General features: G+C 38.4%; 1 protein-coding gene across 5 annotated transcripts in view; it reads left to right on the top strand.

Annotated features, from left to right (window-relative positions):
• The window catches only part of KDM4C (lysine demethylase 4C), a 358852-nt gene that overhangs the window by 314947 nt on the left and 25377 nt on the right, over nt 1–18528 (top strand). For 4 of the 5 annotated variants that reach the window (XM_045563844.1, XM_045563846.1, XM_045563845.1 and 1 more), the window contains one exon: nt 7335–7505. In XM_045563844.1, coding sequence (XP_045419800.1) covers nt 7335–7505 — 171 coding nt within the window. Of the gene's footprint in view, nt 1–7334; nt 7506–18528 lie in introns of those variants that run through there. The other variant, XM_045563847.1, reaches the window with a different exon arrangement.

Here is an 18528-nt window from a genome sequence, read left to right as displayed (position 1 = left end):
TTGTAATTTTACAAAGAAAGCTTTTATTATTACAAGGCAATTTAGATGAGTGACTTCTGCATAAGTTTGATAAAAGAATAATAGTTTGTATTAATTTATTTACTCCAACCCTGTAGAAATTTTTATAAGATAGATACTTTGGAAAAATACAATAATAATATCTGACAGGTTATTATTTCATAGAGAAATAACAAAGTTGGGAAGGTGAAAGGGTCATTCAGTACAAGTAGAAATGTGTTTTTTTGACTGTTCATTGGCTAAGTTACTTAGTTTGGTTTCTTCACCTGTTCAGCCTTGCTGGCTCTGTGAGCTTCTACATGCATTACTGTATTTGGATGTATACCCTTCATTAATATCGCTGTTTAGGTAGGGAACCCAGTCAAGAATTTTCCTAAGATGACCTTTCTGCCCATGACTCATCTCATCAGACTTTGGGTGACCCTCCTTCAAGGTTGAACACAGGTAGCCGTGCCAGATCTGGTAGGCGAACGCAAGCAGAGGAATCTTCCCTCCTCTGCCACTCAGAACTCCTTCCCTCTGAGCTCTTGCCGTGGAAGTTAACTGCTCTCTGTTCTTTGTCAAAAACCCAATGGGGAGAAACAGGTATTTGAGAATTTGGTATATAGCCTACTCTTAGTATTTCAGTTAGATTCCTGTGTCAGGCTAAGTCCCCCCAAATTACCTATTTTAGCCTTCGTAGCTTAACCCTTCAACGAGGTGCCTTCACTGACTTTAATTTCACTACTATGTTCTTTTATTGACAGTATATACAAGCACCATTATATAAATAGCATTGTTGTCATTTTTATAAGGCTGTTGTTAAAAGGTTGACTGTTGTGCTTTTAAATACTCCAGATAAGGTTTTTATATTGCCATCAAGAAAAAATTTTTGTTAGAAGATGGAAAAAAATTATAATTTTCTTTCATTAAACTCTAGTAAGAATTTAACAATTCCTTCAGTTTTGAGCATAGGCAGAGGTGGCATTAGCAGTTTTTGTGAGTCTGTCTACAATAGAAATCATATTAGCATTTTAACAAAGATTTCAAAATATTTATACTCATCACAATTTCGAAATTAGGATATTAATAGTTATTAGAATTGCTTCTAGATATTACTACTTAATGCATTATTAAAGAAGCATATTTATTTTTCCAATATTATTTCAATATAATTGTTTTTATTTTTTTGTAACCTGGTGTGTTTATTTTATGCATATAAAAACATTGTTCTGAGTAGGGTCCTGCAGGCTTCACAGGGTAACAAAAGGGGTCTGTGGCACCAAACATTCTGCTCCCCAGCGGCCTTCCTGAGTTGTGTGAATATGGGCTTCCTGGCAGCCTCAGGCCTGGTTCAGATGTTTCCCTATGTGCTTCCTTCCCTGGAGGACCCTATCTTTGTAATATCTATCAGGACCCTATCTGTTGTAATATCTTACATTATGATCATCCATGTCTGTCTACCCTACTAGTCTGTGAGCTGTTATAGAGGAGTGACTCTCTCATTCTTTTATTTTTGGCACCTAAGAATGTGCCTTATTTGTAATGAGCATTTAGTAATTGCTTATTTAAATGCCACTCTTTTCACTCCAAATCCATCCTTGCATTGCTCTTTCTCTTTGCATTAATTGGCAACTGGTTCTTGGCACTGGGGCTCAGAGTTCACTGCTATAGAGTGTTCATCCGGTAAGGAATGATGATTTTCTCATCGGATTTTGTTAAAGCTGGCTTTAAATTTTGGAATCAGCCTGTCAGATATTCATGTGCTTTTGATAAGCCAGTCCAGATATTAGGAACATCTTTTCCTCCTTCTTCAGGTTATAACCCTTGGTGATTAGCCATGTATAGTCTGAAGTTTGACCATTTATTTCAACATTGGTAGAGTCTTAGGAAAGTTAAGAGAGCTTTGTAAGAAGGGCCTGTTTAATTTCCAGCCTACACCTGATTAAATGCCACATAGTATCAGTGAAGAGAAAACTCTTCTACATTTAGACAACTGAATCTTATTATTGATTCTGTCCCTTAGAGGTGGCTTAGTGTGATGGGAAGGACAATAATAGTAATGAATTCCCAAAAATCTTGATGAGATTTTCTTTTCCTTAATATAATATTTCGTTATTCCCAAACGTGAAGATAAAATCTGTTTATTTGATTGAAACATATCTTAGGAGTCAATGGTGATTATTATGCACAAAGTGAGGTGCATTTTTGTTACATCACATTTGCCCTAAATATGAGCTATAGCTAAGTCAGATGAAATTTTATAACCCAATTTATGTATCATTCCTCTTTACAAAATGCTCATTCTCTCAAGTCCTTCTTACATCATATTACTGAACTGAAGGATAAATGTTGAAGATGATCTGTTGTTACTAAATAATTTGATCAGCTTTTTTTGAGCATCCCAATTAAATAGTTCTGACTATACATGGGTTGATTGTTATTTAAGGAATTTTTAAAATTTGCAAGGACTCTTCTATTTTATTATATACAGTGCTTTCAATAATTATTAAAGAAATACATAATCAATGGAAAATACAGAGAAGTAAATAAAGAAGAAAATAAATCCCATTAGCCAGTTATTAATATATATAGGTAACATTTTAGTATATTTTTTCTCAGTATTCTTTTTTTCTAGGCATATATACCTGTGTTAATAACAAACCATCATAAAACCTAGTGGATTAAGCCAGTGATAACTATTTAGCTAATGATTCTGTGGATCATCAATTTAGGCTAGGCTTGGCTATGTTGCCTCATGCATTGTGGTCAGCTGCAGAACAGCTTGCCTGGTCTTGACTGGGCTCTCACATGTTTAGGGCCTGTGGTCACTGTGCTCTCTCCTCTGCCACAAAGTTGGCTTTGCTCACACTGTGGACTCTAAGGCCCCTAGAGAGAAAGCAGAAGTGTACAAGGCCTCTTGAACAAAAGGCTTAGAATTGGTATACCATTATTTCTGCTGTATTCTTATATCTGAAGCAAGCTAAGCCACAGTCTAGCCCAGATTCAAAAGGTAGGAAATAAACTTCAGGTTTTGATGGGGGAAACTGCAAAGTCACATTGCAAAGGATGTGGAGACAAGGAGTGAAGATTTCTGGGCAGTTTTACAATTTACCAGTGTGTGTGTGTGTGTGTGTGTGTGTGTGTGTGTGCGTGAGCGCATTTGTGTATATATGTGAACCCTAAGAGCATAGACAATTATACATTCTACATTTTCATCACCAGATACACTCCAAATCCAAGTTGCTAATCCAACTCTTGGTATATTGGGGAGATTAAATAAATTCTTATATGGGAAGTGCCTCAACAGGTATCTAGAACAGAGGAGGTATTCAATAAACAGAAGTTGAAAAAGAAAGTATAACTTCTTTAGGCAACTCCTTGCTTGAATTCCATTAGTCCTGCTTCTTGGTTGGTTTTATTTCTTCTCTGATTTCCTTCCATGTTTGCTTCTCCTGGTTGACAATACCAAGCACTCATGGTATTGCTCTAGACCTCCTCTGGACCACCTCTCACCAGCCCTGAGAGCTTGGAAAAGTCACTTGACTTTGTATCTCAGTTACATCATCTATTTATTCAAAAGGACAACTACCTCACTCCGTTATCAGGAGAATTGAATAAACTCATATATGTGGGCATATATTGACAACTCTAGCTATGTTATTGTTTCCCAGGAGCTCTTCATACATTCGTGGAATGTCTGTAACATTTTCTTACTTAACTTCTTTACATCCCCATTGTCTCTAACTGGCTCTGGCATTTCTTTAAATGAAGTATGTATTTATTTCAGCCACTGTTTGTTTGTTTCTGCTTAGTTCATGTTCAGGGAAAGTCAACTTTCACAGCCTTAGCTTGCACACTAACCTTCAAAACACCACAGCCATTTCTTTAATCTGATAGAGTTCCTGGCGTAACGTCTATCTTCTCTGATCAGAAATGACATTCTTAACATCAATAGATTCTTAGGCTTTTCTGACAGGAAATATTTTTGAGGATGTATAATCAGTTGTGAAGTATACTTGTCAATAAATTTTTCCTGCAAAAATAAATCAGAAATCCTATCAAAAGAGTATTATGAAAGAATCTGTTTTCCTTAGTATTTTTCATGAAATGGTCATGCTTGAAGCTTATAATAATTTCTATTTAGATGAAGGTTATATATATAACTTGTGTACTGGCCATCTTTCTAACCAGCCAACCTGCATACATTTCATGTCCTAAGCAGGAAGAAAATGGTTGTGATCTAGAGTCAGCCTTTTCCTTACAAAGCCTGTGTCAGTTTTCTTTTCCCTGACTGGCCTCTTCTACTTTCCAGACCCTGTGAATTTCACCAGAAACTGTCTTTATTTTCTTCCCCTACTCACACGCATGCCCACCCACCCAAAGAAAGAGAAACATCTTTCTAAAATGCCCCTTTGCTTCTCTTTGTCCTTTACTGGACATTGAATGAATAGTATCACTCCTCTTCCATTTTGAACATGCATCTGTGCCCGTGCTCACAGTTCATTCACTAGCTCACTCACCCCCTCATTTATCCATTCATTCACTCATTCCTTGTTCATCTGGCAGCAGCAGTGTTACAGACACTGGGCTTGGTGCTGCAGATAGAAAGACAGGCCCTGTCACTGGCTCGTGGATTTAACCTGTCGTAGAAGGACAGTAAATCAAAAGGTCATGAGGGTGAGAGTTGTAATCAAAGGCCTTTGGAGCCCTGGGGATGGGGGGAGGACACCAGATTATGCTGTCCCTCCTAGGGACCATAGATGTGCTCCCAAGTTTGACAAGAGTCTGAGGCTGCTGGAGTGGACGCGGTGAAGCGCAGGTGCCTGGATTCCTTCTCCAGTGGTGACTTGGGGCTGGAGTGGGCCTCGTCTGTGTGAAGTCGGGGTGTTGCCCAGTCATACATGCCAGTTACTGAAGTGCAATAGCAAAGAGTGGTTTATTAACCTGGGGCTGAGTTCTCAGATGTGCTCTCCATTTCTTAAAATGAAGCCAGTTAAGAGTTGTTGAGAACCTCCTGCCCGTGAGTCCAGGTATTCTATGTACTTCATCGTATTTTACAGCAAACCTTTGATGTAAGTATTAGCCCTTCCACAGATGAGCAAACTGAAACTGACAAAGGTTGAGTAACATCCCTAAGATCACACGGCTAGTAAGAATCAGAGCTTAGAATTCAAATCCAAACCATATTGTCTTCTTTGAGGCCAATTTTTGTTAATATTCAAATTCTAATGAAATATACATTAAAGAACTACTATCATGGTAGAATACAGTACTTGTAATTCTGCCCATGCGTGATTTTTAGTTGGAGAGAGAGAGGCAACATCTGCAGGGGAGTTCTGCTAAGATGACGCCCTGTTTGTCCCCCTGTTGGAAGCAGTCGGGCCACTGATTGTGCCCACATACATTGTGACTGTGAACTCCTAGAGGTACTTGTAACCTGTACAACCTTCGGTAGCTGTCATGGGCCTGGATTTGGAGTTACATAACTCTGCATACTGTGCCTTCACTCATATTAACTTTACATCTGAGTTCTTTCACTCTGAAAGGTTAGATTTATTTTAAGGGAATGGTTGGGAGAATAAAGTAGGAAACTGGATAATTATTTCAGCATATGTAATATACTGTCGCCTAGCTGTTAAAGATTTTTACTTCAAGCATAGTGCATTTAAGTCACTATGGGCTGCTTACTATTGTGCTTTGTCAAAATGTTCACACACCTAACTACACCTAAAGGTACAGAAAATTTTCCCAACCAACTCAGCAGTCATTGAGGAATGATTTCAAGGAGGAAAGCGTTCTTTTGTTTTGTTAGGCATGTGGGAAACTAGATGGCAGAGCTCACTCTATAAGTAAGAGCCCCTTAGAACATGTTTGTTGGGAGGGGCTTGCCCCTGTCCATATCATGAGCATCCTTGTCCCCCGTTCCTTACTGCAGGCTCTCATCTCCCACCTGTTACTGTTGCAGTAAGCTCCAACCTCCAGCCCCTTCTCTACCTGCGGTCATGCGGACCTGGATCCCTTATCTTCTGCCCCTAAACCCTTCAGTGGCTTCCTTGGGCTTATGGGATCACAGACTCTCTAGGATGGCATAAGAACTGCCCTCCCCGGCAGGGCGCCCCTGCTCACACCTGTAATCCTAGCACTCTGGGAAGCTAAGGTGGGAGGATCGCTTGAGGTCAGGAGTTCCAGACCAGCCTGAACAAGAGTGAGACCCTGTCTCTACTAAAAGTAGAAAAAATTAGCTGGGTGTGGTGGTGTGCGCCTATAGTCCCAGCTACTTGGGAGGCTGAGGCAGGAGGATCTCTTGAGCCCAGGCGTTTGAAGTTGCAGTAAGCTAGGCTGATGCCATGGCACTCCAGCACAGGTGACAGAGCAAGATTCGGTCTCCAAAAAAAAAAAAAACCTGCCCTCTCCAAGCCCACAGTAGCCTGACCCCTGGGCTCTTGGCTGTTGCTACAGTTTCTCCTACCTTCCACACAATAGCCAGAGCTCTCGCAGTTCCCACCCAGAAGGGGCTGTTTCCTGCCTCTGGGCCTTTGCTCGTGCCCATCACTGCGCTGCATTGACCTCTTGCTTTGATTCTGCCTGTTGTACACCCAGGAATGCAGAGTCCTGCTGTAGATGGTATGTTGGGAAGTGTCCCATCAGTCTTCTGTCTTGCCACCTGTGAGATGACTTTGTAACACATACCTGTGTGGGCCCGTTCCAGGAAATAGGCATCCATTCTAAGTGATTTTTGTATATTTGAATCTCCAACACCAGGTCAGGTACTTGGTGCCCACCGTCTAGCTACAAATGACTGTCAAAGAAATTAATGAATGATTGAATGACTCTCTGGGAATGTCTTCTTTAGGTTTCTAGAATAAAAAAGAGCATAGCACATTATCTGCAAGATATTTTAGCTTTTTTGAAATAAACTTCTGATTGACTTGTGAGTCTGAATGATGACAAAACTGTATTTCCCAATAGCATTCTAAATATCCCTGCAAGAAAATACTGGGATTTAACGAATCCTAGCTTTCTGTAGGTAGAGATCAGTCTAGTAGGTCAGACTGGTCAGACTATGTGAATATATATGAATATATTTATACACACGTGATAGATCAATCTGGGTAAAGGGTCAAAAGGTATATGAATATTGTGTATACTATTTGTATTTTTGCAACTTTTCTGTAAGTTTGAAATTATTCAGTATTAAGTTAAAAAGTTTTTTTTAAATTTCAGCCAAACCAATGGTTGTTTTCTAAATAAATATTTCTTTTATTTTCTGTTCTTTCTTTTCCTTTCCTCTCTCTTATTCCTTTTCTTCCCTTTCTCTCTGTCTCCTCTTTTAGAAGTCCAAGGCTTGTGAGAAGGCCATCTCCGTGGGCCAGACGGTCATCACGAAACATCGGAACACCCGGTATTACAGCTGCAGAGTGATCGCTGTGACATCGCAAACCTTCTATGAGGTCATGTTTGATGATGGCTCCTTCAGCAGAGACACGTTTCCTGAGGATATCGTGGTGAGTAGGTTTCCGTGGGTGCCTGCCACCCAGTGCACTTTTTGTAAAATCAAAGTAGCTGACTCCTTTAGGAAAAAAAAATATTTTTTTTCTCTTTTTGAGTAGCTCATTCATTTGATACACAGCCTTCATCATTCTAAATAATATCCAGGTGAACTTTAGCTGATCTTCCCAAATTCTTTTGAGTGAGAAATGCTATTTGGCCAAGAAACGTAAAAACTGTCTTAATTTGTTTGTGCTGCTACAACAAAATATCTGAGACTGGGTAATTTGTAAAGAACAGAAATTTGTTTCTTACAGTTGTGGCAGACGGGAAGTTCAAGATCTAGGCACTGGCACTTGGTCTGTTGAGGTCCTTCTTGCTGTGTCCTCACATGGCAAGCTAGCTGAATGCGGGGTGTAGCCTCTTTCAGAAGGGCCTTGGTCCCATTCTTGAGGGAGTAGCTCTCATGCCCTAATCTCTTAAAGGCCTCACTTCTTAATACTGTCACATTGGCAACACCTGAATTTTGGAGGTCACACATTCAACCTACAGCATATGCAAATTCACCTTTTCTGTTATAAAGTGATGGCAGATTTGAATTCCTTTATGACTTGTTTTTCTTTATGCTTAACCAGAGATTGTAGCTTTTATTAATGTGACTTGACAGTGTGTTTAAATCTCTATATGTTTCACATGGAGTAACAAAAATCACAGAGGAAAAAGGCTGTGGCATTTACCGAGTTTCTTAGTTGTGGCCCAGACTAGGACAGTGTGTGTGTGTGTGTGTGTGTGTGTGTGTGTGTGTGTGTGTGTGTGTGTGTGTGTGTGTGTGTTGGTCTCCATCTCCTGCTTCCTCTGTCCCCTCACTGAACACCTTGGGGCTTATTCAGAGGAACTAGTTAATGTGTATCAGGGTGATGACTTCCTTTGTTTCAGGGCTTGCTTTTTAGCAGGGTGTTTTCACAAGAAGAGTACTTTCAACAGAGGGCTTTTTGACACTGAAATCAAATCCCATAATTGAGATCAGGGTTAGTCTGGCGGTGATGCTGTTATCCCTTCTCCTTTCAGCGGGCATGTCAGTTTGGGGAGCTGAGCTTTAATAATGCAGTTGTCGTTGCTATCTTGCCTGGAGTTTCTGTTGATGCTTTGCTTTTGTTTGTACTTGGAAAGATGTTTCTTAATGACTCTTTAATGGTAATAATTGTGCATTATGTACAATCAAAAATTAAATGTAACCTGAAGAGATTGCTCAAAAATATTTCTAGGATTTTGGTCTCTTGGGGTTAAAGAAACATTGATTCAGTTAGCTTTGTTATGTGTACTTCTCTGTGATGTTAAGAATGACAAGTATGTAAACAAAAATGACCTTATTTGAAAGATTTTAAAGCAATTGAATTTAAACAAATAAAAAATCCCAGAACTTGCTCATAAACCAAAATAATAAGTTGTGTTACCTGGCAGGATTCTAGCTGGAGTGTCACTTTCCTGCATTGCCATTGTTATTCATGAACAGCATCCCTTAAGTGACTGCTCCCCTTGCTAGAATTTGTCCTCCCTTCAAGCACTGAGTCCATATTCACTGGGTGCCACACATCACACTGGCTGCTGGGAAACATAATGAGAAAGACAATGTAATCTCTGCTCAGTCTTGGGGGGAGGTAGGCTAGTAAAGGGTGCTTTCTGTACATGAACCACAGCAGCCTACTACCTACTGGGTCTGGAAGAATTAATAAAAGCCTCCAGGGTTAGTAAGAACTGACACTTACCAACATTTACCATGTGCCAGGCACTGCTCCAAGAACCAGACCCAGGAGCTTAGTGCATCCTAGCAACCCTATGTACCATAAACACTATTGGTTTTCACATTTTGCTTCTGAGGAAACCGAGGCACAAAGTGGTGACTAACTGTCCCAAGGTCACATACCCAGAATAAGGTTTGACCTCATATCTGAGGTCAAAGTAGCACCCTGTGTCCCAGGCAAGCTGATACAGAAGTAACCATCAAAAATACACTGTCCTGGATACTAGGTCTGTGAACTGTAGATGACTCTACCTTGTGGAGCCAGAAGCTCTGGCTCTATGGCAGAGCGTATTTTCCTTTTCCCTCGACCGGCCACAGTGTGTTAGTGGGTTTGTAGTCCTCTGTAGATCCACTGTGTTAGCAGTGCAGTTTGTTTGGTCATCATCTGGCTCCCTAAAATCCAAGATCATGGGTTTAAAAGGTAAGCTTCTAAAATTTAAACTATTAACAAGTATGGAGAGTGTGTGTTTCTTGCTAAAATTAGTGAAAGCTATATGATTAAATGCTTTTGTAGTATGTCAATAAGACTTTAGTTTGATATATAGAAATTTGATGTTAAATTTTAAGATATATTGTATGTGTATAATTATTTTATAAATATTTCCATGTATACTGTATATTTATTCCATATATGATAGTATGTAAATATGTTTATACCATACATCATTATTTAAGCCATGGGGCTTCATTGCTACTGTCATTCTACTTCCACCTTTGATACTTGTCTAGATCAGAGCAGTCATCTGGGAGATGGGCCCTGCTCAGCACCCTAGTCGGGAGTTTCATCAGGACGTAAGACAAAGTGCCATCAGGTCCATTTCTGTCTCAGTGTTTTGCAGATCATGGCAGAATGATTATTTATTAGGAACACTAAATACATTCCACATTCCTAAAGAAATCTTGTTTTCCATACATGATATACCTATAGCATCAGAAACTGGTCGTGAAAATGATTTTTCTTCTGTTTGTCCAAAAACTCTCTAATCCACACAATGTGCGTGTCAGTTGTGAGCACCACTGGGAAGAATCATTCACCACATGTGGTGTGATGCGAGTGTTCTGGTTAATGAAGACCTAGTTTCTCTAAGCCTCGGGTACTTGTTAACTAGAACTGCTGTAAGGGTACAGTGCAATTTCAGTTTTCTAACTATGAAAATCAAATTTAGGATATCAAGTTTAATCATCCCAAGCTATTTATTTATATATGACATAAATATAGCCCCTTATGAGGCCTGATAGTTTTGTAAAGAAAGTTACATTCCCTTATTTATAGAGTCGATGATTACAAATCATTTCATAAACCCAACAGATGAGAAACCCTTTAATGCAGGCTGGCCTATGCATGTTTGAGAATAAATTTGGCAAGCATTAAAATGCTTATGTTAGGATTATGTGACTGGAGAGAGTATTTGGAGCAGTAGGGAGAAACATTCTTTGTGCTACCAGGAAATTTCTTTCCCTACGTAGGTACTTTATTTCTGTGATAACCAGAAAAATGTCCAAAAAATTCTGTCTCAATGATGCACCTGCAGAATGTGTGTATCAGCCCAGTTAAACTCAGCATGCAATCTGTAGCTGTCAAGGGAAGTAATAAAAGATGTATTGCTACACACCTCCATCTGTCAGTCCGTGAAATTGCAACATGCTCCTGATGAATTTTTTGTCTTCCACTATTTTCATGGGAATGAAAGTTGCCCACCCAAAAGCACTCAATGAGCATGGAGATTCCAGGGCCCCTCTTAGCCTCTGCCAAAACCTGGGATCCTCTAGCATGCTCACGTTGACAATACTGTGATGACTGCTTCCTTTCATCTGAACTCTGAGCTCATTTTGAGAGAGGAGGATGGTGCGGTGGCACTTGATCATTCTAGAGTGGGCACGTAACATTCACCACTGGGAGTGAGCAGAGAAACAGGACCATTTAGAAATTAGACAGCAAGATTCCATCACTGGAATTTCCATGAGGACTGGTCACATTTTTCAGCCTCTGTTGAAATGTAAAAGAAACATGAAAACAATACTGGTCAGGATTTTGGGGATGAATAGTCACGGCCTTTAGTTCTGAGGGCTTTACATGCAAACTAAGGTTCTTAGAGCTATTTTTTTTCCCTCAGATAAATGCAATTTGCATAAACTTTCCAGCCTCAGATTTTTCCCCACTAAAAATGGAAGAATAATTTCCACCTTCAAGGGTTATTGAAAGGGCTAAAAGAACTAAATGTCTGACACGTAGTAGGCCCCAAATCAAATTTTTTGGTATATTAACTTAAGCATGTAGAATCTGTTTTTTCCTTTTTCCTCCCCATCTAGTTTATATACTTTTCTGGTCTTGATGAAATTTGTGTCCTCAGAGCTTTGTTCCTATCCTGTCAGGTTAAATGGGAACCTGTACTTGTGAGATTTCACTGGGTCAGCTAATTGTCCCCACTTGCTGTAAAGTAGTTCTGGCATCTTTTTGACTTTACATTGTAATAGTCGAGTTCCCTACATTTATGCTTGTGTTTTTCTGAGTGTTAAAAGCATTATTTCAGTGGCTTTTTATAAGAAACCTTGCTCCAAAGTGAGTTCATAGTCATTCCACACAGGTAATACTTGAAAAGTCCCAAAAAACTGTGATTTGCCCAAGTTTCCCTCCCCAAGTACAGAGTTGACAGGTCAGCCCTGCGCGTTCCGTTGCGTGTTGCCTTCTGAAGTCTACTCTTGGTGGCTGAGGAGAAGACGTCGTGCCTCCCTGAGGGTCAAACACAGAATCCACAGACGTGGTGTGGGAAGCTGCTTGGTGCTCAGCACCCCAGAAGGCCCCTACTTGGCAAGCATAGGTGTGTCGGGTGATCTGGGTGGTCCAGAGGCAAAATACCCAAGTGGTTTTGAGAAAATAAGAAAAAATTAGTTCCCAGAAACATTCTCTACTATGGGATCCTGGGAAACATTTTTATATGCCTCCCAGCGCCTTGATTTCGAGGTGCTCTGGGTTTTCATGCTGGGTGGCCGTGCAGACATGACAGCAGCAGGTACCTCTGCCAGTGAGGCCACCTCGGCTTTGGAGGGTCACGTCCAGTCCCTGCCCGTTTGTGTTAAGTTTCATGTCCTTTACCTCCACTTTCCTCCTCCCGTTAGGCTATTCTGGTTCTTCTAGAATGAATGGACATTTGCCACAGAAGGCTTTGGAAACACTTTTTGGTTTAGAGTCCCGCAGGTGTGGCCCACGTGGCATTTAACTGTTCAGGGTGGAGCCCTTGCTTCTCTGTGGAGCTGGGAGGCCGTGAGATGAAAGGCTTTGCCCAATTCCAGTTGATTTTACTTCTATAGGAAACATATATATAAAAAAATACCTATTATTACTTTGATTTTAATCATTATTCAATTTAAAATTTACTCTTCTAAGCCTTCAAATTAATCTGACAAAATTTATTTATAAACCTAATAATTTTTGCATAAAAATAAACTCATTTGTTTCTTGATTAATGTTCATATAATGCATAACTTTGACAGATCGAATCCTAAATATTTTACATTTAAGTAACCATATTTCTTTGAGCATCTTAACTATGATTATAAATTTAATATATACATTTTTCACAGATGTCACAATTTTTCTAAGTACATTATGCTCATAACTTTAATAAATCAGTCATTAGTTTAGTACTTCAAATTCTCCTAAGTATTTCAGACATCTTCAAAAACAATACATAAAGCCATATAATATTTACAAAACACATAACTGTACCTTTATAAACACAGTTTATGTACAATTAATAGATAAGTAGATAGAAAGACATTACCCAACCAAGAGGGAACAATATTACCATATTTTATGCTAGGAGTGTACTAAGGAAAAATTATCAAAGAACCTCAAGGCCATTTGAGAGGCATGAAATCTGGTTATACCTTTGAAGGCTAAACCCACAGTTGTTGGACAGGGGCTCCTAATTAAGGTCAGCTTTTGTCCAGTGCCTCAACTGTCTACACAACTGTGTCCTTCACTGAGGCCCTAACCAATCTTCTGAGCTTTATTAACTGTTTCTCAGGTTCATGGAGGTGGGTACTTTCCAGGTCCTGGAGTTTTATTACCTTTTGTGTACCTCGTGTGGCTTTTTGCATTAGGTCCTGGGGCATACTAATAGAACATTGAAGCCCTTATTTGAGTTGCAGTTGCACCTTTTTTCTCTTTTATAAATTGTATCTCACTGATCACAATTCTGTAGGTGTCATGTTGACAATTTCCATTTATCACTGTTGATCCTCTGAAGAAAAGTATGTCATTGCCCTGATGTCCCATGCAGGAGATTAACTAGTTGCCATGAAGACATACTGTCAGTTATGTTTTTCTTCAGATATATGCCTCCCTCACTTGACAGTATTTCTCTTATTTCTCTTTTGGTAATTATCTCAAAGTGATTGGTTTTGGGAACTTATTCCCAGGGGACAGGTTCCTGGCATTTCTTTCCCATCATTTTCTCTCCAAGAGGATTCAGGAATAGCAACTCATCTTCAATCTAACAAAATCGAAATAGCTACCTTGAACTTGAGGGCAGTGTTATTAATTTCCAGGACTTCATCTTCTCAGTGCAGAGCTTAAACCCAATTGGGGGTAGCAGGAATCATGAACCAGATCTGCCCTGTGTTTTGGGACCATCCAATGATAACATCCTTTCTGAGCTGTGTATTTAACACTGTTAGGCATCATGGGTGATGCAAAGCTGTGTACACATAGGTACAGGAGTGACCTACGTGTTCTAGAGGCAAAATAAAATACCCAAAAGTTTGAAAGACTGAGAAAAACGTTGTTCCCAGAAACAATTTATACTGTGAGATTTTCAGAAGCAATATTGGATCCCGTTGGCATCTAGTTTTTGAGTTGCCCTGGATTTTCAAGTCAGGTGGCCACGCAGACATGACCACCTCTGTCAGTGAGGCCACCTTGGCTTTGGGAAGTCACGCCCCATCTCTGGCCATTTATGTTATGCTGCTACACATTGATGCCCTTTGCACCTCCTCACCCCCATCAGGAGCTGATCTGAAAGATTTTATAAGAAAAACACCCAATGAAGGATATTGACAGTAAGTTCAGAGGTAGAAGCAATTGTGTTGGGCCATAATGTTTAAGGAAGTCACATTGAGGGAGAGAGATTTGAGCTGGGTTACTGACTTAGAAGAGTTCTTTATATATTCTAGATACAAGCCTTTAGTTGGATGCTTTACAATTTTTTTCTCCCAGTCTGAATAATGTTCCATTGTACAGTATGAATATAACATATTTTGTTTATCCATTTACCAGTTGATGGACATTTGGATTATTTCCAGTTTGGGGCTATTATGAATAATGCCACCATGAACATTTGCTTTCAAGTCTTTGTGTAGACATGTGTTTTCATTTCTCTTGGGTAAATACCTAGGAGTGAGATTACTGAGTTATATGGTAAGTGTATATTTAACTTCATAAGAAACTGCCAAACTGTTTTCCAAAGTGTCTGTACCACTTTGTATTCCCACCAGCAACGTTGGAGGTTACAGTTTCTCCACATCCTTGCTAACACCTGTATTGTCAGTCGTTTGGATAATAACTATTCTTGTGGGTATATAGTGGTATCTCAGTGTGATTTTAATTTATGTTTCCCTAATGACTTATGATTTTGAGCATCTTTTAAATGCTTATTAGCTATTCATGTATCTTCTTTGGTTGAAAGCCAATTCAAATCATTAAAATATTTTTAATTTTATTTATTAAGTTGCCTTATATTGAGTCAAAATATGTTTTTTATAGTCTATACATGAATCTTTTATCAGATATATGATTTACCAATATTTTCTCTAAGTTTGTGTCTTGCCTTTTCACTTTCTTAATAGTGTCTGAAGAGGAAAGGTTATAAATTTTGATGAAGCCCAGTTTATCAACTTGTTCTTTATGGATCATGTTTTTGGGGTCATATCTTAAGAAATCTTTGCCTGACTCAAGATCACCAAGATTTTCTTATATATTTTCTTACAGAAGTTTTATAGTTTTAGGTCTTACATTTAGATCTATGATCCACTTTGAATTAATTTTTGTGTATGGTGTAAGATCAGAGCCTAAGTTCTGTACAATGAAAAACATACTACCTAATTTATTGAATTGTTGTAAGAGTTAAATGAATGTATCATCACAGTGCTGCACTTTACACACTGCAGATATTCAAAATAATGTTCTTTTCTGATCCTTGACTTACTAGCTTTCTCAAAATTGCACTGCGAAAGGGGGAAATCCATATAGATTGTTTTCTGTTAATATTTTGAACTTCTAAAAAGTTCTGTGGACAGCTCACCTGCAGATCTACTTAGTATCGTAACTATTTTGGGAATGTGTGTTGTATAAATGTTCAAGATTTGATTTCAATGTTATAATTTCTATACCTTTGGAGAGAAAAGAATAGCAAATACCAGATGAAACAGTGGTTCTCTCTGCAATGAGCTCTTAAATGTGATAAATGTGTTTAGACCTAAAAATACTTTGATTTTTTTTTTTAGATCATTGTTTCCAGTATCATATTTCAAACTAGGGCATGCTTTGTTTTTCTAAAAACATAAGGGAGGAAAAAAGGCAGGAATTTCTGTTGTTGTTAGCAAAGCAATGGAAATTAATGAAGAAGTGCTTACTTCAGGAAGAAATTGAACTCCAAATTTTCCATTTTAACTTGAATTTTCTGTCATAGCACTTATCCCAGTTTGATAGATGATATCCACTAAACTTTGAACTTTTTAAAAACTAGGGCCATGTCTGAGTTACCGTTATGTACCTAGTTCTCAGTACAGGGCCTGACTTATACTAAGTGGATAATAGATAGTTGTTGAACTAAATACTAAATAATATTAGTAGCCATCACACATTCAGGTATTAAATTTATTATTCTATTTAATACCTTAGACAATTAGTATGTTTTTATTTTGAAATTCATAGTCAGTGTCAAGAATTGTTTAAAAAAGTATTTGAGTTCACAGAGTTTCATGTCCTTCCCAGGTAGAGAATATTTGGTCTTTAGAGCAAGGTTGTGCTCCAGCAGGTAGTTCCTGGGAAAACCCAAGGCTTCAGTGTTTTAGCTTCCACGTGAGATTTCTTTAAACAAGATCTCTAGCCCTGAAAAAAATGTGAAACCATGGGTTCAGGTGAAGTGAATTCTTATGCGCTGTCCTGCTGCTGTGAGAATGAGAAGTCTGTCTCCAGAGAGGGTTAATGGCCCCATGGCATTAATGTACCTGCTGGCCCCTGTGTCTGCCCAAGAACAGGATTGTTGGGAAAGTCTCCACGGCCTTAGAGGTTCCCCTGTGAACATTTAGCACCAAATTATGAGTATCTGTGACATCATTTCTAAATGTCAGGGTAGGGCTGAATCAACTTCCATTAAATGGAAAATATATAAACACTATGAAAAATTCCTTATTCCTCCCAGGCCAGATGTCACTTTTTTTTCACATCATAGTATCAGAATGTCAGTGTTCATTATTGACCCTTCTATTGCTCTCTGAATTAAAATGGTACACTAGCTATCTATGACGCAAGGTTTTAAAGCTTTAAATCTTTCCTTGTTCTTACTTCATTTTAATCTCAAACCTAGATACTATGACCCTGAGTGTGGCATAATCAGGTTGCTACATACATGTTTCAGAAATGCCTGAAACTTTCCAGAGTTGACCCTTCCTGTAGCATAGTTGTAAGTGCAGCTTTCTGCATGTAATTTCTGAAATACAGTATATAGCTAACGGCAAGAACTTCCTGAGGCGAATAGTCAACAGGAGCTGCCTGTTTACAAGCCATTTTACATTATCTTTCACCTCTGTCCAACCCAGGTGCTAACACACTTGTGACACATCCCAGAAGATATGGGGTCCCTAAATCAATTAAAAGTTTATGTCCCTGTCTGACCATGGGGTTTCAATTATTTTTGCTAATAGAGTGAACTTAGATTATTGTTTGATAGGTATATCCAGTAGAAGTAATACTATCTATCTGCTTATTGATAAACAACACTACCTTCATTTTGGTCTTTCCTTTGTGTTCCTTATTTGAAAGAAGTTAATTTTCATGGGTGAGAGAGAATCAGTAATAAATCTTTTGCCTTTTGCATTATTAAACAAATTATATTTTGAGGTCAGAGTATATAGGCAAAGGGAGAAGAGGAATGATACAGGAAGTATGGAGAGAAAATGAAGTCAGAGTGGTTTTTTTCCCCTTAAATTTCTAATCTTTCCACAGTCAGAGCATATTCTATGCTAAGAAGTGAGCGAAAAACTTGGAAGCTGTGGCCTGCTGTTACCTTTGTTGGTTGTGTGTGTTTCTGCAAATTAATTGCTTTGCACCATTTGTTTTTCGCCCTCTATAAAACGGAGGATATGTTTGAAAGTCTTTTATGCTTTAGATGTTTTATCCAATAGTATGAAAGAACTTTATATTTGTACAATGTTTAAGTTCTTCTAAATGTTTTAATAGTATGTTATGTTGAATAATGGTATGTACATGGTTTTCAGATCAAAGTAGAGTTTTTTACCAGTAATTAAAGCTGGTATGATCTGTGCTAGAAAAAGATGCCTTTTGTAGATTCATGGCTAACAACTCAGGAAAAAGGGAAGAGTAGTTAAAATTATGCATACTTCCAGTAGTATAGATATAGGGTATATTCATAGGTTATTGCTTTCAAAACATGAGCCTTTAATTAAGAAAAATCTGACCCAATGGTTTCTTTATGTGTTATATCATCTTTTTTTTTTTTTTTGGAGTAACAGATAAAGCAACTTATCTGATTTACACCATAAAAGAAAGTGAGTGGCGCAAAACAAATCAGGCTTTAGTCCTTGTATTCTAAGCAGCCAACACCTGAAGCAATGTTGAAATAGAAACTGTAAGAGAACTATTAAAAGAATGTGAATGAGAGTGCCATTGACATTAGATGATATTCTATAATGAATAAGATATATGTATAGATAGATAGATATCTATATCTATATATACAGAACACTGTCTCATCAGGCAACAAGCCTTAGACTAGGCTGCAAATGGCTATACCAGACCCTTTAACTTTGCTTTTGCTTCTTCTTACTGGGTATTTTGTTCTCTTTCTCATCAAGGAATTTTGACATGATTTATGCATTACATATGAAATTTAATATGTCCTCACAGTTTAAAAATTCATTTCAAGACTAGTAAAACCTTTTCCCTATATTATTTACACTGGAACCCTATCCCATGTCATTAGTTGTGTTTCTACAGG

The sequence above is a fragment of the Lemur catta genome, chromosome 10, assembly GCF_020740605.2.
Source record: "Lemur catta isolate mLemCat1 chromosome 10, mLemCat1.pri, whole genome shotgun sequence".
Taxonomy (NCBI): Eukaryota; Metazoa; Chordata; class Mammalia; order Primates; family Lemuridae; genus Lemur; species Lemur catta.
This window is presented reverse-complemented; position numbering and strand designations above follow the sequence as displayed.